Here is a 22,855-nt window from a genome sequence, read left to right as displayed (position 1 = left end):
CTTGTTTATTCGCTTCGCTCGTTGGGCTGGGCTGGGCTGTAGTTGTGGGTGCTGTTTGGTCTGGCAGTCTGATGTTTCCTCCACCCTCATCTTCCCCTTCACTTAAATGAAGATGCCAGCTTTTGAAGAACTCTTTTGTTTCTTATTTGTTTTGTTTCTTCCTTTCTTGTTCCTTTTTTCCCCTCTCTTGTTGCATTAGGGGTTGTCCCCTTAAGATTTCCAGGGTGCCCTTATTAGAGGGGGACTACTGAACTTAGGGGGGAGGTCAGGCAGGATTGACCCTACAATGAACCCTGTCAGGTGGAAGAAATCACACACCCGAGACAGGATTGGGTGATTAGCCCACGAAAACCGGCATAAAAGTCGTCGGCGGAGAGTGACTGTTTGCCTTCAGGCACAAAAAGACAAATGAGGAATGATGGAGACTTTAGAAGGGAAAGAAGCAGCCAGACCTGCAATCCAGAAGAATGCCAGAGGTGCAGGACTCCTGGAACGGCAGCAGGTCAAATTTAGAGGGAGATTGCCTCGTGGAGAATCTTAGCTGCACTGGTGAGTGCAGGAAGATCCTGAGGCACCAGGAGGTGGATGCTGGGAATCGAGAGAGAGAGAGAGAGAGAGAGAGGAATAGTGCCCCTCAGATAAGGTGCAGGGTTGGGGTAGGAGTTAATCCCAAGCCCTGACCCCATTGGGACATTTAAACCTGAAAACGGAGAGACTGGCTGGGAGAGAGCAGCTGGAGATTGCTGCCAGCTAAAGACGCCAGTGGAGAGAGAGACACAGGAAGCGCATACCGCTAATGAGCTAATTAGCGGCACAGACTGTTTGCAAAGTAGCTGCAAAGTATCCAGCTCTGAGATTTCTCATTTGTAACACTGGCTTCCCTTACCAATGAAGTAACTGGCAAGATTGCTATAGCTGTATCACTTTTATTTTGGAAATAAACTAGCACTGTGAGCTTTAACACCAGGGTGGCACTTACCTATCCTAAACATCAAAGAATGCTGATCTCCTTTTTTTTCTTCCCAATCCAAGCCATGGGAGGCGAGTACAGAGGAGAGACGAAGATAAGATTGCTTATCCCGGTCACAGTTTTGTTAAAAAAAAAGTTGAGATGCAGCAAGTGCCCAATTTGCTCAATGAACACATCAAAACATATACATGCCAGACAAGAGGGAGTGAACCATAATACCCATTTTCAGAAAGATTAATAAATACCAGGGGTGCACCGATAGAGTTTGGGGGCTGATACTGATAGCCAATATTTAAGGAGGCATATTAGCCAATACCAATCTGATATCTGATACAGCTGTCATCAGATGGTAAGTCTGGTGTGGTGAAAGGGGAGAGAAGGAGTATGGAGGGGGGCAGATCAATGCCTCCCATGGTGAGGGAGGGGGCAGGGCAGGTGCTGTCCAGCTGGGGTGAGGGGTACATGGGATAGAACCGCAGCTTGTGGGGCGGGGGCAACTCCTGCTGCTGCTTGTACCCCAGGAGGGGGCAGGTGTACCCGCATCTGTGCACTGCAGGGTGGGCTGCCACTGTGGGGTGGAGCCAGAGTTGGCGTTGCTTGGGGCTTTACTTGCTAGGGCCTTGGCTTGGAACAGGCTCCAGTGGCACTGAGAGGAGGCTGCAGCCACCCCAAATTTTGCTGCAGCTCCAGTCCTAGCACCACGCAGCCAGGTTCAGCTGCAGCTGAACACTCCGCCTCCATCCAAGTGCTGGGAAAAGCCACGGCTCTACCCTGCAGCTGCATCCTGCCCCGTGCAGATCTGGGGCCACATGCAAATCAGTAGCGGGAGCTGCCCCCACCCCATGAGCTGTGGCTCCATCCTACGACCCCGCTGCGCCCAGGCTGGGCAGTGCCTGTCCTTGTCCCTTCCCTCACCACGGAGGGGACAGTGATCTGCCCCTGATACCCCTCCTGACTTACCAGCTGGAGGCAGCTCTCCATGCTGCTGGCTCTGCTCCATGCTGCATGCAGAGGATTTATTGGCCAAAATTATTGGGCCGATATCTGATATAAACAATTTTCTTTATATTAGAACCAATCTGATATCAGACTGATGTATTGGTGTACTTCTAATAAATACTCTTAATATTTACTGAATATCAAAATTGTTTACGTGATAAGCGGCTTACATGATTTGACAAAATCCATACTAGATCTAGAAACATTTTCATACCTTTATTTTCATCATCCAGGTTTATTATAGCATACATTTCTTTCAGTTCTGCCAGGTCACGGATCTTAATGCTAAAACAAAATACAGTAACTTTTAGTTCTATTACTTTAATCATCATGAACTGAAAAATAATCAAAGGAGACAGACTTACTATGGAAACAAAAAAACAAACAAGAAGTACTAAAAGGGACAATATAAAGCAGTGTAGGTTTCCAATTTGAAAACAGACACAATCAATCTAGCAGTGTTATTGTAGCAGTGATGGCCCAGGTATAGGACAGGGATATTAGTAAAATTAAACGATATCTTCTACTGAACCAAACTGTGCATCTTGGCAGAAACAGGACACAACTTCTCAGTCTTCAACTGATCTTAGGATGAATATTGAGGTATGCACTCTGATATAACATATATATGACAATAATTATATAGGATCTAGGCATCACCCCCTGGAGGCGGAGGGTAGATCAAGGTCACCTTCCAGGACAAGGGAGGACTCAAGGATCTCCCACATTGTCCAGCCAGGGGGTTGGACCAAGGTGGTCAGTGGCCCCAAGGCCAGCTGCACCGAGGCTCCCGCCCCTCTGTGGCTTTGCAGCAGGTACGAACAACCTCTTGCAGCCCCAGTAGAGCCTGTAAAGTTGCCACCTCCTGCAGGCTCTCTTGCCCTCTGATCATGTGTGTGGCTTATAAGCTCAGCAGTGCTATGATTGCTAGCATCACAGTTAAAAGACTTGGAGGTTATGATTGACCACAAGATGAAAGATGAGCCACTAATGTGATGTCGCAGCTGGTAAAGCAAACAAAACCTTGGCTTGCATCCATAGATGCTTCTCAAGCAAATCCCAGGATGTCATCCTCCCGCTGTACTCAGCTTTGATAAGCCGCAGCTGGAGTACTGCATCCAATTCTGGGCTCCACAATTCAAAAATTATGTGGAGAAGCTTGACAGAGTCCAGAGGAGAGCCACACACATGATCAGAGGGCAAGAGAAAAGGCCTTATGATGACAGGCTGAAAGCCCTGGGACTCTTCAGCCTGGAAAAGCGCAGGCTCAGGGATGACCTGGTGGCTGCCAATAAGTCTGTAAGGGGTGTGCATCAGGATCTGGGGGAATGTCTGCTCACCAGAGCGCCCCAAGGAATAACGCGGACCAATGATCCTAAACTCCTCCATGACTGTTTTAGGCTGGACATAAGGAAAAACTTCTTTACTGTCCAAGCCCCCAAGGCCTGGAATAGACTCCTTCCAGAAGTGGTGCAAGGACCTACTGTGGACTCATTCAAGAAACGTTTGGATACTTACCTTGCTGGGATCCTTTGACCCTAGCTGACTTCCTGCCCCTGGGCCAGGGGGCTGGACCTGATGGTCTTCAAGGTCTCTTCCAACCCTAGTGTCTATGAAATCTATGAAATATGAAGCCCTTCACACAGTCTCTCAGATAAAAAAAGGATCAAAAGGAGGTGATCTTTCATAAATGCCGAAGGGATTTCCAAGGTGTGTTGGAAATCTGAAGAGACAATAGAGCAGCTATATCTAGGTGGTGGGGATTGCCTAAGCAAGTTTTATATGTTGATTAGCTAACCTGTAACCAACACAAATTGCCAGGGTAGAGGCCACTGACACCAGATGAGTCTATGCAGCCCTGTAGAAGGAGTTCTCGGCATGCTAAATGCTTTATAGATTTTACTATTGGCTAAGTAGTCAATTTTTGGCATGCGATAATAAAGAAATATCTGCCCACAATTTTTATAGTTCTGTATGAGCTTAAAAATTTGATATAGCTGAAGTTGAATGTTCCCCCCAAATTCCCAGTTACACCTGTATACCAGTCTGCATTCCTGTATAGCTGGTGGCTGCTAATTTAGCTCCACTGATACAAGCATCTTTACACTTTTGCAACTCTAGCCATAATAAGGAGTTAGAGCTCTAGTACCAGAAGCAGCAAAGCTCTATGTAGGTTGATGCACTCTGCTGGGAAGCCATCTTTGGTATCTCTATGCTGTACTACAATGGACATACTTTATCACTCTTTAGAAACTGACCTAGTTAAAACTAGTAGATGACCTAACTGAGGATAAAGTTACACTTCTATAAAGTTCCTTATATGAAGGTAAATTAACCTATATTAGACTCCATTGGCCATGGCTAGACTAATTCCTGTATCTGACCATGGGTATTTTTACACTATGCTGATATATCCAATGTTATACAAAAAACTTGTGGAACACGTTTAGTGTTCAACAGACAGATCAAATTATGTAAGTAGCATCAAAGAGGAATTATTTGAACACTGTCTCCTACTGCTAATGAGAAGATTGTTGGGAAATGTGCATCTCACAGCAATGAAAACGTTTTGCTGATGCTTTAGTACTTAGGTATTGTGTCAACAAAAGAGCAAAAAATATCAAAAGTTATAATGAGTAAATGATAGTATTCGCTTTAAGTCACTTTCTATTTCAGAATTTTTTTGCATAACTAGCGTGACCTACCAGTTGTCTCCACATGTCGCAGCTTTATTTAGCGACTGTGATACTGCAATGCTGGTTAGATTATCCTTATGGTTGGAAGTTTGAAAGATCTCCTGACCAATCTCTCGAATGTGTGTAGAAATGACCACAAAGCAGCCACGAGAGAAGCCAATCATAATGTAGCCATCGCCATACCTATAACAAAAAGAACAACTAAGAGAGATGACTGGGAAGTCGATTTCACAAACAGCAGTGCAATATATAGGTCAGGATTTAAATGCCTCACGGAGAACACACAAAAAACATTTTGTTCTTGGGCTGCAATGTCTGTTTTCCACAATGAGGTCATCATTGCAGGAAAAAAATAACCAAAATATACTTAGAATTAAAAAAAACCCTGTGTCACACACCATTTATAGACAAATATTCCTTGTTTTCAATATTATAATTGAACATTACTCATGGCTAAGAGTCAATCTAATATAGCATCACCGTCATACTAAGTCTCTTTAGGAGAGAAGCCTTCCAGATTCAGCTATATTAAAGCAAAATGGACATGGCCTTGTATTAAATATGCGTGTATATAATTGTATGAATATAAGAAACCTCAAAAGCTTGATGTGTATATTTGTAATTAGGCTGTTCATCCATTTTTCATATTAAGGGCAACAATACAAGATTGTTATAACTCAGGAACCTTTCCTCTCCTATGATCTTGTGTAACAAGGTATTTAGCATAGTTCACAGACTTGTTGGAATGTAACAGGGCCATGATGTGAGCACTTCTTCTACAGCCTTGAACTTGTGACCTCTGAGCTGTCAACCTCATGTCTTGAGGCCCATGCCACCCCAGCCCCCACATGCCCATAAGATAAGAAATAACAGCTAACGCAATTCCCTAGAGATTCCAAGTGCTGTGTACAGATGTTGGTGCTATGCTATCTGGATAGATGGAAGAAACTGCATGCAACAACTCAAAGAGAAAGGAGGTAGCCACCAGCTTCTGAAGAATGCTCTCTAGGCCTGTTTTTCAAAAGAGGACTGCCTACCTACTGCATCCTCTTAATGTAACCTGCTCTCATCCTGAATAACAGTAATAATACAGAAAGACTGTCTCACCAGCTTCTCATCCAAACCATGCTGCAAGGCCCCCAATTTCACTTACTTACTAAGCATGCCCTTCTGGTAGTATGTGTGAACAAGTATAGCACCAAGCCTCTATTACTGCATTTAGACAATACTGCTCTTTAAGTAACAGGATTTTCAAATGAAAGTCATTATAAATGCCCTTAGTTAGAAAACAATATTGCGTTAATAAAACATCTTGGTGCGACAGTGTTATACCCGTGTTAAAATAATTGCCCAAAGTGTTAAAAAATAAAACATGCATTAGGATATTATTGCTGGCTCACCATCTATAAGTCACAATGTTGCCATAACGCTGCTGAAATTCCAGATCAATCGGGCTATCAGGATCATTCAAATTAAAAAGAAACAATGTTTTCTTGCCCACAACCACACTTATCTGGCAATAGAAAAAAATGAAAACTCAAAATATGAATAGCATCACTAAGACACTTTTTTTTACTAGAAAAATATATACTTTCTACTTCCACTACTCTTTTACAATTCAGCTTAAGGTCCAAGACTACGGGTTACGTTTTATTTTAAAATTGTAAGTATAAAATGTTTTTTTTGATTGAGAACTGTCACCTCTATGGTGGAAGGAAAAAGCATCTCAAACCTATACACAGAACTACTTCTTGGGGGTGCAGGGATATAAACAAAACTTTTAAAGAAGTAACATTGCTGAATATATCAAATAATGCAATGATCCTAGTCACTTTTACAAATTCACAGCCTTAAAATTAGAAAGATCTACAATTTCAGATCAAATGCCTCTTATCTGGAGTAACTCCAGAGGTTTTGAACTTTGTCTCTAGGGAAAGAAAGGAACCATTTTCAGTGTGCTTACTTTTTTACATTCCACCGTGACCAAAGAAATAATACCACCAGACAAGACCAAAACACTTGTAAGAACAAGGGAGAATTTGTTGTACAGTCATGCTTGGGGCTTACACATCAAAACAGACTCATAAGAACACTTTTTACAAGGGTCATTCAAAAAAGATTAGGACATCTGAAGTTAATATAGGAAATATAACTAATAACATAATCTATTTGTAGTACTGACTGTTTGAATGCCAGCACCAGAAAGATGAAGACTATGACTGCTGACTTTGCTGCCATATCATATGCCCCAGAGTAATGTAAAGGTGTTACAGATATCCAATACAAGGAAGTTCTGTGACCTATTTTTGGCTGCAGGGAGTATGATGGCAACAAATTCCTTCTGACAATTTTGGTCAGTCATTAAAACTGCACTTGTAACAGACTTAAGCAAAAGGATCATTGTGAAGAGAGAATGACTGCAACTTGCTTAGTGAAAATCTAAAGCTAGTAATTATTTCAGCAGCATTCCTACTTTGAAATACTCCTCTACCATGAGGAAACTTGCCCACATAGTAACAGAAGCTATAAAAAGATGACCCTTGGAGCTAAGGTTCTCTCATCCCTTTAGTCCTGACCTTGCTTCAAATGACTTTTCAGTTCTCTAATATTACTGGGTTTTTGGTTAGCTGTGTTGGTCTAAGGACATAGGCAGGCAAGGTTCTTAGAGTAGATGTGGTATCTTTTATTAGACCAACTGAGTAATTGGAAAAAAGTTCTTAGCAAGCTTTTGGGCGCAGCCACCCTTCTTCGGGGCACAGGAAGTCTCTGCTGTTCTGAGACTCCAAGAAATGAGAGAAGCTAAAAGTGTGGCAGGATGTCAGTGAGAATGTAAAAGGTAGATTAGAAAGACAAAAGGTAAAGCAGAGAGCGGAGGGGGAGGAGAAAAGGGGAAAAAAGGCCAAAGGGAAACATTACAGAGGTAATTATACAGGGTAAGGAAGAGGCTCTTAATGAAGAAGGAAATAGTAGGAAATCAGGGAGACAAAAGGCAAAAAAGTAGGTGAGGGGAGAAGAGAAAACATGTGTGGGGGGAAGAATAATGTAAGAGGTCAGGTCAGAAAGGTACCTGTTGAATCAGATGTCAGGCAAGTTGTAATGTGTCATAAAAGCTATTGAGTCCATGATTTTTTGTATCCAGTAGATTTATGAAGTTCATACGCTCACCAACGGAAGGTGTTTTGTAAGTTCCCTTGGATGATTAGAACCAAAAGATCGGAGAAGGTGTGGTTATCTTGCGAGAAGTGGGCACCCACAGGTAATTGGATATTCTTGTCTTTGATAGATTTTTGGTGTACATTCATTCTGGTGTACAGTTGTTGTTTGGTTTCTCCAACATATTTTCCATCAGGGCATTTGGTGCACTGGATGAAATATATTACATGTCTGTAAGTGCAGCAATACGATCCAGGAATGTTGATGGTTTTGTTGTGGGATGTATTTATAGTGGGTGTGGTGGAGATGGGTTGGCAGGTTTTGATGTCTTGTCCTGGCACTGTCTGGATCCATTCAGTGTGGTTTTGGCCATAGGGAGTTTGCTTCTGGGGATGAGGTTAGTGAGATTCGGTGCTTGTTTGACAGCTAGGATAGGTGGTCCCGGAATGGTGTTTTTAAGAGAGGGGTTTTCTTTTAGTATAGGTTACAATTGTTTGAGGATTTTCTGTGTAGGTTCCATGGATAGGTGATATGTGATAAATAATGGTATGACATTATTTGGCAGCAAATCTTCATGTGGTGTCCAGGCGGCTCTTTCAAAAGTGCCATCTCTCCTTCTGGAGGAGTATCCTGGTCGGCTGAAGGCCGTTTTAAGATTTGTGAAGTGGTGGTCACGGGTATTCGCTGCAAATTTGGTGGTATCAGAGAGCTTGGCTGCTTTCTTGGTGTGTTTAGGGTGATTGCTGGTTCTGTGTAGATATGCATGTTGGTCCGTGGGTTTCTTATATATGATAGTTTGAATTTTACTAGCTTGGATATTGATCATGGTGTCCAAAAAGGAAATGTTGGTGTTAGAGTATTCAAGCAATAGTCTGATGGAGGGGTAACGATTGTTAAATTTTTGGTGGCAATCAATCAGATTGCAGGGTTTCAGTCCAAATGATGAAGATGTCATCTATGTATCTCAGGTATAGTAGGGGTTTGATGGTGCAGTTCTTCAGGAAGTCTTCTTCTAGGTGGGCCATAAAAAGGTTGGCATAGTGTGGGGCCATTTTGGTGCCCACAGCCTGGAGGAAGTGTTGGTTGTTGAAAATGAAGTTGTTGTGTGTGAGGATGAAGTATAGGTATCCAGGCTGTAGCCATATTGGTCTAGAGGGAAAGGCAATCAGGACTCATAGTAGAGTTATATCTTTTATTATATCAACAAGATTTTTGCAAAAAAAATAACAATTTTAATTGCAAGCTTTTGAGCACAAACACCCTTCATCAGGCATTGGAGACAAGATATAAGTTTTTCTGCGTAGAAATGAAAGTTCATAAGTATATGAGTTCAGTGATATCCTCAGGTCTGTACTCTAGATTGTAATCTCGTTCTTGTAGATATTTGAGGCAGGCTTGGATACCATCCTGGTGTGGGATAGTGATCCTGGTGTATAAGCTAGTGACATCCATGGTAGTTAGGAGGGTATTGCTGGGAAAGTGATTTAGGTTTTTGAGTTTTTGTAGGAAGTCAGTTGTATCTTGGATGAAACTCAGTGTCTGGGTGACGAGCGGTTTTAAGATGGATTCAATGAAACCTGATATTTCTTCTGTTAGGGTTCCATGGTTTGAATTGATGGGTCTGCCAGGGGTACCTTGTTTGTGGATTTGAGAGAGCAGGTAAAAAGTTCCTGGATAGTGGAGGGATCAGGTTCTGAAGTTTTATTGTAGTTCCAATGGAAATGATGTAATGGTGGTTTTGAGGAAAAAAGGGGAGTAGGATCTTCCTCTAGTTTTTTACAGTAGGTAGTGTCAGAGAGTTGTCTGTTGGCTTCTTCTATGTAGTCTTCATGGTTACATGTAACTATAGCTCCTCCTTTAATTACTATTAATTACTGGTTTAATTACTATTTGGTGGTTGGATCTTAGAGATTCTATGGCCCTTCTTTCTGGGTTGTTATAGTGGCGTTTGTGAGTATTTCATTGTTCATTCTTTCTCTGAACCAGTCGATGTAGCAATTGAGGTTTGAATTTTGTCCACTGTTAGCTTCCCAAGCTGAGGGTTTTTTTTATTTTTCTGCATTGATTTTTCTGTTGATGTTGTCACTGGATGAATTTGCGTTGAATTCCTTTTGGTTGTGGACATATTACTTCAGAGGCATCAAAAAAAATTCTTTTAGCTCTCCACATTGTAGTATCTTATTTGGGTGTTTTTCTGGACCTAACTTAAGGCCTTTGGAGAGGACAGATTTTTCAGCTTTGGTTAAGTGTGCGTGTCGAGAGATTGATAATGTTAGAGGGTTGATTAATTCCTTCTGTTCTGTCAAGTATGATGTTGGAATGTTATACAGTATTGTTGGTGTTCTTCTGAGGATTGTTTTGTGGCTGGGAAAGTTATTTCTGTATTAATTGGTTCCATTTCTTCTTTTTGCATTGGATGGATGCTGTAATATAATCCTTCATAGTCTTGCTGTATGTCTGGGAAGATATCTGGATTCATATCTTGTAGCATGTGTTGATTTCCTTCTTGAGGTGATCTCTTTTGGAGTAGCGTATGTGAGGGAGAGGGTTTCTAAGTTTTTCTGAAATTCCCCTGCAGAGATGTAAAGCCTATTTGGAGTTGTGTGTGGTGGTTAGAGGATTGTAGATGTTCAGTCCTTTGGGAATGAGGTTGTGTTTCTTGCATAGGCTTAGAAAGTATATGTCTTTGTTGAGGTTAGCTTCTTTTTTCTTCATGTTGTGAAGTTTCCATTTCAGATGGAAAAATTTGGCATCTTCCATGTTGCTCGTTTTTTGGTTGTAGCCGTGTTGGTCTAAGGCAAGGGTGGGCAATTATTTTGGGTGGAGGGCCACTTACTGAGTTCTGGCAAGCTGTCGAAGGCCACATCGATAGCCCTGCCAGCTGCCCAGTCCCTGGCCACCATCTTGGGACCAGAAGTCCCACCCCTTGCCCCCAGAAATGCTCCTTTCAGCAAGGGGTTTTGCCATCTCAGAACCAGAAAAATACCAAATTTTATTCTAAAAACAAACATCTGCAACATTCATTAGTTTGATTTCAAAAAAATTTGTTGTCCCGATTTACGTGTGTTTGTGTAGTGTACATAGAGGTGATTGCACAACAGCTTAAAATGAAGTCCTAGTCTTCTACATTGTGGGGGAGGATGGATAGGTGTGGGGGGTGGGGGTGGGGTGAGGGAGCATGTGGGTGTGTGGATATATAGGGTGTGGGTAGGTAGAGGGTTTGTGGGGGCACATGTGGGGGGAAGCATGGCTGGGGTGTGTGTATGTGAGTCTGCATAGATGGCAGTGAAAGGGGGTGTGGGTGCATGTGTATGGTGGGGTGTGCTTGTGGTACTCACTCTGTAAACACACACACACCTCTGCTTCCCTCACCACACACACGTGCACACTACTTCCCTCACCACACACACACACTGCTTCCCTCACTGATCTCTCTCTCCCTCACTGCACAAACACACATGCACACACACTGCCTCTCCCTCCCTCATTGCACAGACTGATGGATACACACACACAGTGTGCCTCTCTCACTACACACATGCAGACAACCACCCCCCTCCCACTTCTGGCCCTGGGGTAGTGGCGCAACCCCATGGTTGGGCGATGCAGCCGGCTGCCACACAGACAGAAACAGCTGGTTGGGGGGAGGGGCCAAAATGCCCTTGTTGGTGCATCCTCCTGGCTCCCCCCAGGTCCTACTTCCTCTGGCTCCTGTAATCTTTGGCAGGCAGTGAGGAGCAGATAAATCTGAATCTTTTAAACCTTTTAGGTGTCCCACAGGCCAGACAGAATGGCCTGGTAGGCCGAATCCAGCCTGTGGACTGTATTTTGTCCACCCCTGATCTAAGGGGTTAGGCAGGACATAGGCAATTTTACATTCTCACTGACATCCTGTTACACTTTTAGCTTCTCTCATTTCTTGGAGTCTCAGAACAGTAGAGACTCCCTCTGCCTGAAGAAGGGTGACTACACCCAAAAGCTTGCTAAGAACTTTTTTCCAACTACTCAGTTGGTCTAATAAACTATATCACATCTACTCAGAGAACCTTGCTTGCCAGTTCTCTAATGGGAATCTAGGGATGAAGAAAATTCAAGTCCAAGGATGAGGTACAAATGGCAGTATAAGCATACTTTCAGGAGCAGTCTGAATATTCCTTTTCAAAAGGAATAAGAAACTGAGTCAGATGTTGGTAGAAGAGCATTTACAAGCAAAGGGACCACAAAGAAAGTGATCCAATGATCAATGTACCTAGGCTACAATAAAATGTGCTTTAGCAAGATGCCTTATTTTTGACTGACCCTTGTAAAGAAAATACTATTTTAAAATCCAATTCAATTCACATTATCTGCTAGCCCTTAATCTAAAAAGGAAGCACTTTTCCTTCTAATTTCTATTTTAGCAGTATTAGAATTAGAAAACAAAAAAAACAACCCTGTCTGACATAGCTGGTGCTTTCAAACAAACCAAAAATATGCCCTACTGTTGACACCCAAATCCATTCTGATGTATAACAAGAGCCATCTCAACATTCCAAGCATCCAACTTCTGAAAATTTGGATGTGCATGAATTCAGATATTTGGCGTATGCCAATTTCTAGCTGTAACCTCCTAAAATGATTTGTTCTTAAACAGGAATACAATTAAAGGGTTGCATGGCTAAAACGTTTAAGAATTACTATTATTTTAAACTCTTCTTCTAAAGATAGCATAACAATTAGTTTACACTTGTTTGAGGCTTTAAATTGTTGGGTTTTTTTATTCAGATTATTGTTCCAAAAATGTCTAATCCTTTTAAGTAACATATATACATTAAATGTGGTAGACCCTTCTCTTTATATTTTGAACTGAGAGGTGCTAAATGGTGTTATGTACTGGTTTCTTATTGATTTCTTACTGTGCTTTCTCTGGTTGATATTCTTTCATCAGTCTTCATTGCTGAGAACTGCATATCACTGGGGTCTGATCTCACTGAAGTCTGCAAGAAGGAAATTCCCATTCAGAGATATAGAATTGATTTGTTATGAATTCCAAAACCTTTTAAAAAGCCAAAGTAGAGATTCATCTTCACTCTCCATCAACAAAAGCCAGGCTGAAAAAATAAGACTTCAGTCTGTCATTTAACGAAGTATCCAATGAATCCTTGTTACCACCATTTAAAAAAAAGTGAGTTCTATAAATGATATACATATCCAGAAACAGTCTTTGCTCAGTGGGACTCTAATATGTGTATGCAAACACGTACAAAACCTAGAAGATTCTAACGTTCTTGGAGGGAAGAACAGAATCAACATCAGCATCCAGTCCTCACCCCTGCCCCGGCCTATGCACATGGAGTAAAAGGCCTGAAACAATCTAAAGGTACTTGTGGAGAGCACCTTTGGTGCCTGCCACTTTACGGTTTGGAGCTGGCAGTAGAACAGCTGGCAGGTGTGTGCTAGCTTTGATGAGGTTACCACATGACCCCAGGAGGGCCCTGGGATTGGAGGAGGAGGCAGAAAAGCCTCCATTTTAACCCAGGACCTGAGAGATAGAGCAGCAATCTTTTGTTAGGGACTGGAAAGACAACATTGGCTGAGTGGCTGCTCAGGAACATCTTGGAAATAAGGGAGGAGCTATGGGGATTGCAGGAGGCTCCTGGGCCTGGGTATGACTGTAAACTGTGCCCTGCCAAGGACGAATGGCCTGGTGGGACAGTCCCCCAGAAATGCCAGGCCAGTTACCACCCTGGTGAAAGGTGAGGAGGGATGCCTGAAAATCCCAGCCCCTGCCTGCAGGTTGGTTATTAACATCAGAGGAGAGTTGAGAGGCAGTGGGGCCAGGCAAGTTCAGTGTTGTGGCCACCTGAGCACAGTGTTAGGGGCCTGGCATGGGAGTAGCCACCTGAGCCCCATAGGGTAAAAAACCACAGTGGCCCCAGTGAGGGGGAGAGAGGGAGAGAGAGAGAGAGAGAGAAGTGGTCCAGTGAGGGGACTGAGAGTAGGAAGTGTCCCAGGAGAGGCACCAGTGCCTGAGTTCAGCCTTGAGTACAACATAAGGCCATGGGGCATGTAGAGTAAGGCCAGAGAAGGTGGCTCGAAGTGCTGCTTGTGTCCTCGGTCAGAATGCAAGTAGGTAAAGCCTGAAGTGCTGCATAGAGTAGGGACCAAGGTGGACCTGAAGGGCTGCGCAGAGTAAGCCAGGTTAAGAGTGGTCCAGGAGGTGGACAGTAAATGAAAGGCCTGGTGAGAGCAGGTGGTGTACAGAGGTCCTTGTCAGCAAGGCCTGCTAATGGGCAGGCTCCCGCCTTAGAAACTTCTCTAATATTTGTTATCAACAAGGCGTGGCAGGTGAGCTAGGTGGGTGGTTAGCCCAGGGACAGCTGGGAGGCTGACATTCTGACCTGGTCCTGAGATGGCCCCCTGTCACAGTACTATCTACAAGCCCTAACCCAGGGAGAGTTCTTTTAGCCAAACACTACAAAAAACTTGCATCAGGCTGCAATCTCAGCTCTTCCTTGCAAGTCCTAGTTTAGGGATGGCATGTCAGGGATAGGGCCATACCATGCAGTCTCTGGTAATGCTGCAGCTTAAATTATGTGTAGGGCCTCATTAGCTCCAGGAGCAGCCAAGGGTCAGGGTGGCAGAAGACAACTAGTTTTCCTGTGTTGTAAGTTCTATACCAGTGATGCTCAACCTTTCCCGATAGGCCAGATGGACATTGCCCAGTTCATCCACAGACCAGATGTGGCCAACTGCCCTGATCTAGTGCCTGGGGTAGGCATGGTATGGCCTCATCTGGTTGTGGGGAGGGGGTCAGGAGAGGGGAGGAAGCCCAATGTGTATTTTGGGGGGCAATCCCAAACCAGCTCTGTGGCGGGGGGAGGGGGAAAGGGGGCATGGCCCAGCCTCAATTCCTTCATGGGAGGATGGGGTGGAGAAGCGGGGCCTGGCCCTAATTTGGCTGTGCTGGGAGTGGGGGCATGAGAATTAGGCAGTAGGGGAGGATGGCCACTGTTCCACGTCACCAAATTTCTCAACCCACAGAGAGCCCACAGGCCAGATGCAATGGCTTGGCAGACTACATTTGTCCTGCAGGCCACAGGCTGAGCAACCCTGTTCTACCCTATACTTCACAGAACCATGGACTCATAGAAATGTTGGGCTGGATGGGAGCAGGTGTAAACCATTCCACCCATTTTGCCTTGCCTATTCTTAGAAACTCGGCAAATAATTCTCTCACATAACTTCGAGGCACAATGCCCAAACCATCAGACAGTGAGCACAGACTCTCAAGTCAGCAGCACAAACCTGTATTTAACAGCTAAATTAGGTATCCTTATACTACGTTACCTGTCTTATAGTATCACCCTCCTGATTGCTAACAGTTATCGTTTTGTCTTCACTACCTAGTGCCAAGAGGTTTTCAGTACTCCAGCATCCACATGTGATCCGCTTGGTGTGTTTACCTAAAAAATAAAAATGAAACCCCCAGAATATACATACAAAGGACTTCAGGACAAGTAAGATGGTCACCCAATTCCTTGTCTAGTCTGTGATTTTTACAATATAGCCTGACTAAAAAAACCTGTAATGAGATTTTAAAAAGCAATGTTTTTAGTTCTTCATAATAACCCCAGGAAGACTGTATTTGTACATGGGAACTTAAGGACCCTTACCTTTGCTTTTAATTTTGGGGGCATTTGCTAAAGCTGTAATTTTTTTTGCCTGAAGGAGACTAGTGTACATTTAAAGACGGGCGAAGAAAGATAGTTTAGCAACATAAAATATCACCACAATCTTTTCTCGCTTAATTCAAGTTTTCCACAAGGAAAACTTGGAATTCCCACTAAGGAATTCCAGAACAGGTTTACAGGCCAGTCCCTGTAAGAGTAGAGAACCAAAAGTAGCAGACTAACAAGGGAACATACCAGAGTTACAAATATATATATTACTATATTTTCATGCACAAAAAATTGAGTAAAATGTTGTTCTTGGGTATATAGATCAAAACCCAAATGGACTTCAGTATGGAACATACCAAGAACAGGAATCTTTCGAGAAGTCTGACAGTTATAAATAAGTAAGTTTCCTTTAGTTGTTCCAACGGCGAGTAAGGTTCCAACTCTGGACCAAAGCAAGAAAGACATCGAGTCCCTGAAACACAGAAAAAATAAAATCTTTGACATATCATGACCCTGAGATTATTTTTAAACTTGAACATGGTTTTTAAGACAACTGTTTTATATTCACATGGAACTACATAAAGCAGAATTTTTTTATACGTGTTTTAGAGAAAGTTTACCAATTACGCTTAAGCATTCACAGAATAGCTACGAACTATGCCAAAAAGAAAAAGCATTGGTTTATTTTATGTATATGTTTAGTTCTATCCATATGCTGGAAGTTTGCACCTGTCCATAAGCATAGTTACCATACCTAAAATGGATATATGAGACCAACGTTGGAAGAGATAATCCAAATAAATTATACTAAATATAATACAGTACTTTTATTAATTTTGTTGCATTTTAATAGTTTGCTTACTGATTACAGGGCTTCCAGTTCTTTCATTGACAAACTACTCAATGCAGTATGAAAGCTTACTAAAAAGCTATTCACACTTCAAATTTTTAATAAATTCAAGATATGTTATGTTTTAGTTTCAAGAACTGTTACAAGAAATTTTCCCGTTTTTGAAAGTTAGTATTTTGCTATCTTTTTACTATTTCAAGTTCCTTCCAGCTAGGCCTGTCAATCTCTCACAGTACCCCAATGTCCTGATATTTTGCTGAATTTGTATTGTTGTATTGTAGGCTCAAAGTAGTGAGATTGCAGTTAAGGAGGCACCAGAATTCTCTGTTTTGAAGGATCTATACAGTTTCCTGTAGATCACCCCTTACTTTATTTAGGTGCCACAGGGAATGTGAAATGAATATCAGCTATTACTTAATGTGTGAAACTATCTCTGATGTGTATTTTGTGTTTGCGTTTGTTTTAGGAACATTTTAAGTTTCTTCAGTGGCACTGATCACTATTTCCACACTGTTAAAATGTTGTCCTCTACCGCTGCCTGAGAACTAATACGAGACATCAGACAAATCAGCCATATATCCTCTACCCCTATCCAAGTAATTCATATTCTGGGGAAGGAGAATTACTAAGCTGATTGCCACAGCACTTGCTGCCTTTGATAATGGATTTGCTTCATACATTATATAAAAACAGGTCACAGGAAGAACTGTAATGAAAGCCTGCTGTGTTCTGATTAACACAGGTTATGCCCTTTTGGTTTTTTATGTAGTAAAGTCAAACCATTTATTTTAAATGAGTGACTGCTGGTTATTTAAAAAAAAAGATTACACAAACTGTTTAGGCATAATGTTCATTTACAAATCAGGCCTATGACTCAACACAGCTCCTTCGAAACAAAAACATTCTCAGGTTTTATAAGCATACTCAAAAATACCTTTGGGCCAAATCTACTTTATTCCATCAAGAATTGATGGTAATATTAAGGGCCAATATATTACTTGCTTTAAAGAACCCACACTGCTGAAAGGAATTTAATGTTCATGTGATAATTGAGAAATCTAGTTTAAAAATATGCCTACAGTTAATAGGATACAGATTAGCATGTGTACACTATAATACTAACCAGTATAAGACATAATTTGCCTAATAATTCACATGGTTTGTGAAATAATCAATCTTCCTTCAAACAGAAATGTAACTTTGATTAAGGACTATTGGCTTTAAAATACTGCTCAACATTACATTCATAAAACAGAGATAAAAGAAGTGCCATGATATGGTGTATAATTTAAATAACCTGTACATCTCATACATAGCTACAATACTTAAAGTCATCCTTTTAAAACTTACTGTTACATAAAAACCGGTTTTGTTTAAATTATAGTTTAAACTGAATTTCAGTTTCTTAGGGAATGTAGTACTGAGTGGTGCAATATTGAACTTCAAGATCATAGACATATTTATTCTTTAAACAGCAAACACCCCCACAAATATATGTGTGTATGTAACTGTGACCTTTCAATCATTTTTATGATTCAGTTTAATGGTGAGCACAACTTTAATTAATAATAGTTTACCTTAATTTATTTATATATAAATTACACACACTAAAGAAAGTGTGTTGTTTATGAATTCAATTAGACTGACTCCTTTACTGTGAGTCTCATTCATGCAATCAGATTTTAGAAAATGGTGTGAAATGCCTTTGAAGTACATTTTATCTGTTTTGCTATTAGCTGAAAAAGCAAAACAGGAAGAGTGAGAAACTAACTAACAAAAATATACAAATCAAGGATTTCTTAAGGAGGACTGTTAAGAGTCCATATCCTAACTGTAAATGCTGATACTTGGACATAAAGTAGGAACAAAGAAATTGAAAAAAGCCCTTAGCTTGTGACTGTGTTAATCAGAATCAAGCTTAAATGAGGAATCTAAGAAGGAAACCATTTTATGTGTGGCTGATGAATACCTTGAACTTTCTGATGTCCAAGTCAGTCAACTCTCTTTTTTCTGGGATTAGAACGTAATTCAGAACTCTCTGCCCTCATACTGGTAAGGAAACTCTTCTATTACTCCTTGTAAGATCAACAACAGGACGCAGAACTGTAGAAAGATTTTGTAAGAGTGGTCCTTGAGGAGGAACTGGGTTCAGAAGTACACATTTAGTGAAGTTAGAAACAATGTGATGGTGTCTGTTATCCAATGGCTGACCTGTGATAATAAAGGACCTATGCCTGGAGTAGATGAGTAAACATTACTAGTTCCAGATTCCTCAAGAGTGGCTCAAATATCTCAACAAGGGAAACCAGATTCCTGAAGCTATTCTGCATAACCACTACAGACAGCACCAAGTAGGAGGCCATATCTGTGGCCTTAAGAGCTGCTTGTAAGCTGTTTTTTTGCCACCGTTTGACTCCCCGCTCACAAGGGAGTGAACTCTCTAACAACTATGCTAAACTTGCTTGTCCCCAACTCAAAAACACTAGCTGGAAAACAACAGTGCCTGGAAGGTAGTAACTAGGTAGAAAGAAGACGATGCCTTATGATCAAATACATTACATCATGTTGGTTCAATTTTTGGTGTAGTTGCTTGCTTTTGGCAGGACTTCTCATTAATGACCCTCATGATCGAAGGTGATGACCCTGAATGGAACAGAACTCCAGTAATTCTTATAAAACTTAGGTTAGGTATGGGCTGGTGTTTGTCAGACTATTTTAGCAAGGTCCATTATCACCTCCTTTATCGGGAATATTACTTTCTCTGCAGCACCTCCACTCATTTGCAGGCTGATTCCTCAGCTTCCTTCACTGGGATCTGTACAGATATTTCCCAGTAGAGCTACACTGACCTTGATAGGTAAAGCTCCGGTGGCCACAATAACTGTGGCTTATAGCAGTGGTTTTCAACCTTTTTAGACTCGAGGCACGCCTCAAAAAGGCCAGCACTTAGCTTTCACTTGTTCTTTGATTATAGAAAAATAGCACAGCAATTCTATTTGCAAACAACTTAGAAAAAACACAGCAGGTCTAAACATTTCTGACCTATGAATTCCTATTTTAAACCTCTAGATTTAGCTCATGGACTGTGTATAGGTGTCTGTACACCTAAAAGAGCATCATGGCAGCCTGGCTGAGATCACTGGCTTACAGGCTAGCCACTGAGCGAACAATCCTAGAGCAATCCTCTAGATTCCCTGTGGGACATGAAGGAAGGTGGAAGGAATACTTTTGAAGAGTATCTCTATAAGTAGAGGGCCTACTGATCTTGAGGAGGCCAGCAAATTTTGTGGGCAGATCATGGGGCTGGCTACCATTTTTGAGGGCTTATCATGGTGCGCTCTCACATGCCTCTGATTGGCCAAGGGGCCCTGGTAGCCCCACCTCCCCACTGCTGATTGGTGGAGAGGGCTGTCTGTCATACAGCCCCACCCCTTGCTGCTGATTGCTAGAGATCTCAATCAGCAGGCAGCCCTCAGCCAATCTGCAGTGAGGGGTGGGGACAGCCGTCATCTTGCCTGCTGGCAGTCTCCTTCCCCTCAGCAGTCCTTCCAGCCATGCAGCCTGCACTGGGGACCCAGCATTTTATTTTTAGTGAGTTTTTTTTCCCCTGCAGATTTTGTGGAGATGGCTGAATTTCGTGATTTCCGCAAAATATGTGAAGTCGCAATTTGAGTAGGTCCCTATCTATGATCACTCAAACCCTAGCATCATATGAAACTATGGAAGCAGGTGAGAGAAACAGTGTTGTTGGTTTTCATGTTGAGAAGAATTATCCCAATGAACTGAGTGCCCTGGAACCACCAGTCCAGGTTTCTGCAGGTTAAATAAGTCTACCCATGCTACATGTTGACATGTGGCATGAAAGTGAGGTGTTGTCATCACCTCCATTTGGTTCTCTGCTGGTTATGAACTGCTGCCACAGGATGCCAAGAGAGCCTCCAAAGAAGTTGTTACCACAGAGCTGAGCCCTGGGATGATGAGATGATTTTTGGCAGTACTATAAATAGCACTCCAGTACAGTGCTTTAATGCCAAATCCTCAGTACCACTGTGTGTACATGCTTCTTTGGGAGCCACTCAAGGCCATGAAGTTTAAGTGTGCAGGTGGTATGGGGAAGATTTCCTATAGAAAGCATTCAAGAGTAAATTGGATGCTTATCTTGCTGGGATCCTATGACCCCAGCTGACTTCCTGGCCTTTGGGCAGGGGGCTGGACTCGATGATCTCCCGAGGTCCCTTCCAGCCCTAATGTCTATGAAATCTATGAAATCTTTGTAGGCGGGGAGGGGGTGACATCTGCCCTTGATCTCATCCAGGAAGTATTCCTTATCCATCCTGGTTGGAACAGAAATAAACTAATTCTTAAAGTAAATTTTCAAATAGAACAAGGCATTTCTGGCAGTTTGGACATGGAGAACAAGAAAATCCATCTCAGACCACTAAGCTAAAGCCTAATCAGTACACCAGGTGAACCATACTAGAAAGCCTCCAGTTTTAGGTGCACCAGGCATACATGTGCCAATAAAGTGCATACTACCTATATGCCTGTACTAGATAAAGGGATACAGGTCTTAGCCATGTTGGTCTACAGGCAGAAATATGCAGAACTCTTGGCAGAGGTGGTATCTTTTATTAGACCAACTAAATAGTTGTAACTTTTTTTTTTTTATTTGCAAGCTTTCAGACTCATGCACCCTTCCTCAAGCAAAGGAGACTGCACACAGATTGTAAAACTTCTCCCACTGGCAAAGCATACAGGGTGCACGTATACCCCCTGAGGACTAGCCACTGTTGACGGTGCCTGCAGGGGTGGAGGGGGGGGTGTTGCCACTTGCCACCACTGGTGGTGCCTATGGGCAGTCGCCGATTGCTGCCAGCATTTGCGGGTGGTCACTGACTGACAGTCTACACTCACCACCCTTCCCTACCCCCCGCTGCTGCAACTGCTGTGGCCACCTGCGGGAGCTCCCTGCTCACCGCCGCCACTGCCTGTGGGTGGTTGCCATGCCCCCCCCCAACCTCCAGGGGACAAACGTCATTCATGATTTCTCCCAGGTAGAAATGAAAACTCATAGTGCACAGAGGGATAAAAAGATGTTATAGATAAGTTCCACTGGGTGGGAAAGTTCATTTTATGCAAATTAGGCTCAAATAAAAGTTTAAGTAGCCTGTTTACCTTCTTGGTAAGATGTTTTCTATTGCACAGGACAGAGGTTGACGAAATGAATCTCCTGGCTGAGGCAGTTCTGTCGTGTGTTTTTGTTTTCAAAGTATGAAAATTCAGCTCAAAGAAAAGGCTGGATGGGGTACAGGTGGAATTCTCCAGATTTCTGGATGTTGGATTTTTGCTTCTTTTTTGTAAAAATTATGAAGTTTTCATTTCAAAGATGCTAACTGCAATATATTGCATGTTTCAGGGATACAGGCCTTAGCAGGGTTAGTCTACAGGGAAAAATATGCAAAACTCTTGGCAGAGATTATATCTTTTATTAGACCAGCTAAATAGTTGCAAAAATTGTTTGAGCTGAATTTGCACACCTGGAAAACAAGCTTCACACAACAGAACTGCCTCAGCTAGGAGATTCAATCCATCAGCCTCTCTCTCCTGTGCAATAGAAAACATCTTACTAAGAAGAAAGAAAAAATTCAACACCTTGCTTGCCATCAGACAACTTGGACATAAACAGATTGTTTGAACTTTTACTGGAGTCTAATTTGCATAAAATGAAGTTTTCCAGCCATGGGAACCTACCTATAACATCTTTTTATTTCCCCGTGCACTATGAAATTTTATTTCTACCTGAAAGAAATGTTACAACATGTGCATTCTGCTTCATGGGTGCATGAACCTGAAAATTTGCAAATAAACATTTTATCTCCAACTATTTAGTTGGTCTAATAAAAAATATCACCTCTGCCAAGAGTTTTGCATGTGTATTGGATAAATGTACACTGTGTTTAACTACATAACACGATCCCATTTACCTGCATAGTAACTGGATGAGGAGCAGTGAAGCGGATTCAGCTATCAAAAGGCTACTACTAGAAGCTCTGAAATTTGACAGGAACTAATTAAGGCTACTAGCTCTTGTCATTTGAAAGGCTTCTGACAGCCTAATTGTGAAACTATTAGAAGCCTTGAAAATGACAGGAGTGAGTCACTCTCACAGATGCTAACACCACAGCACTGACACTACTGTGCATTTAATAAGCATTGCTTACACTCATGTCAGTCAAGAGTCAGTGAGGATCTAGTCAGGGAACACCTGGAGGGACTGGATGTATTTAAATCAGCTGGTCCGAACAATCTCCACCCCAGAGTGCTGAGGGAATTAGCTGAGATCGTTGCAGGACCCCTGGTATGGCTTTGCAAGCACTCGTGGTGTTCTGGTGTGGTGCCAGAGGACTGGAAGAGGGCCAACGTGGTTCCCATCTTCAAAAAAGGGAGGAAGGAGGACCCAGGAAACTATAGGCCAGTTAGTCTTACCTCGATCCTGGGTAAGCTTTTTGAGAGAATTATCCTGGCA

At 42.3% G+C, this 22,855-nt stretch overlaps 1 protein-coding gene and 1 long non-coding RNA gene across 4 annotated transcripts in view; one reads left to right on the top strand and one right to left on the bottom strand.

Annotated features, from left to right (window-relative positions):
* WDR19 (WD repeat domain 19) overlaps positions 1–22,855 on the bottom strand; it is a 96,486-nt gene that overhangs the window by 66,365 nt on the left and 7,266 nt on the right. For all 3 annotated transcript variants that reach the window (XM_019552908.1, XM_019552911.1, XM_019552910.1), the window contains exons 5-10: positions 15,836–15,951; positions 15,148–15,263; positions 12,714–12,794; positions 6,066–6,178; positions 4,675–4,848; positions 2,184–2,254 (exon numbers count right to left, since the gene is read on the bottom strand). In XM_019552908.1, the coding sequence (XP_019408453.1) occupies positions 2,184–2,254; positions 4,675–4,848; positions 6,066–6,178; positions 12,714–12,794; positions 15,148–15,263; positions 15,836–15,951 (671 nt within the window). The remainder of the gene's footprint in view (positions 1–2,183; positions 2,255–4,674; positions 4,849–6,065; positions 6,179–12,713; positions 12,795–15,147; positions 15,264–15,835; positions 15,952–22,855) is intronic.
* LOC109322074 overlaps positions 15,248–22,855 on the top strand; it is an 11,071-nt gene continuing 3,463 nt past the window's right edge. The window contains exons 1-2 of the long non-coding RNA XR_002104303.1: positions 15,248–15,317; positions 19,943–20,058. This is a non-coding gene — a long non-coding RNA (uncharacterized LOC109322074). The remainder of the gene's footprint in view (positions 15,318–19,942; positions 20,059–22,855) is intronic.

This window comes from Crocodylus porosus, unplaced genomic scaffold (genome assembly GCF_001723895.1).
Source record: "Crocodylus porosus isolate Cpor-Errol unplaced genomic scaffold, CroPor_comp1, whole genome shotgun sequence".
NCBI classification, from domain to species: Eukaryota; Metazoa; Chordata; order Crocodylia; family Crocodylidae; genus Crocodylus; species Crocodylus porosus.
The sequence above is the reverse complement of the archived record's forward strand: the minus strand, read 5'-3'. Positions and strand labels throughout refer to the sequence as shown.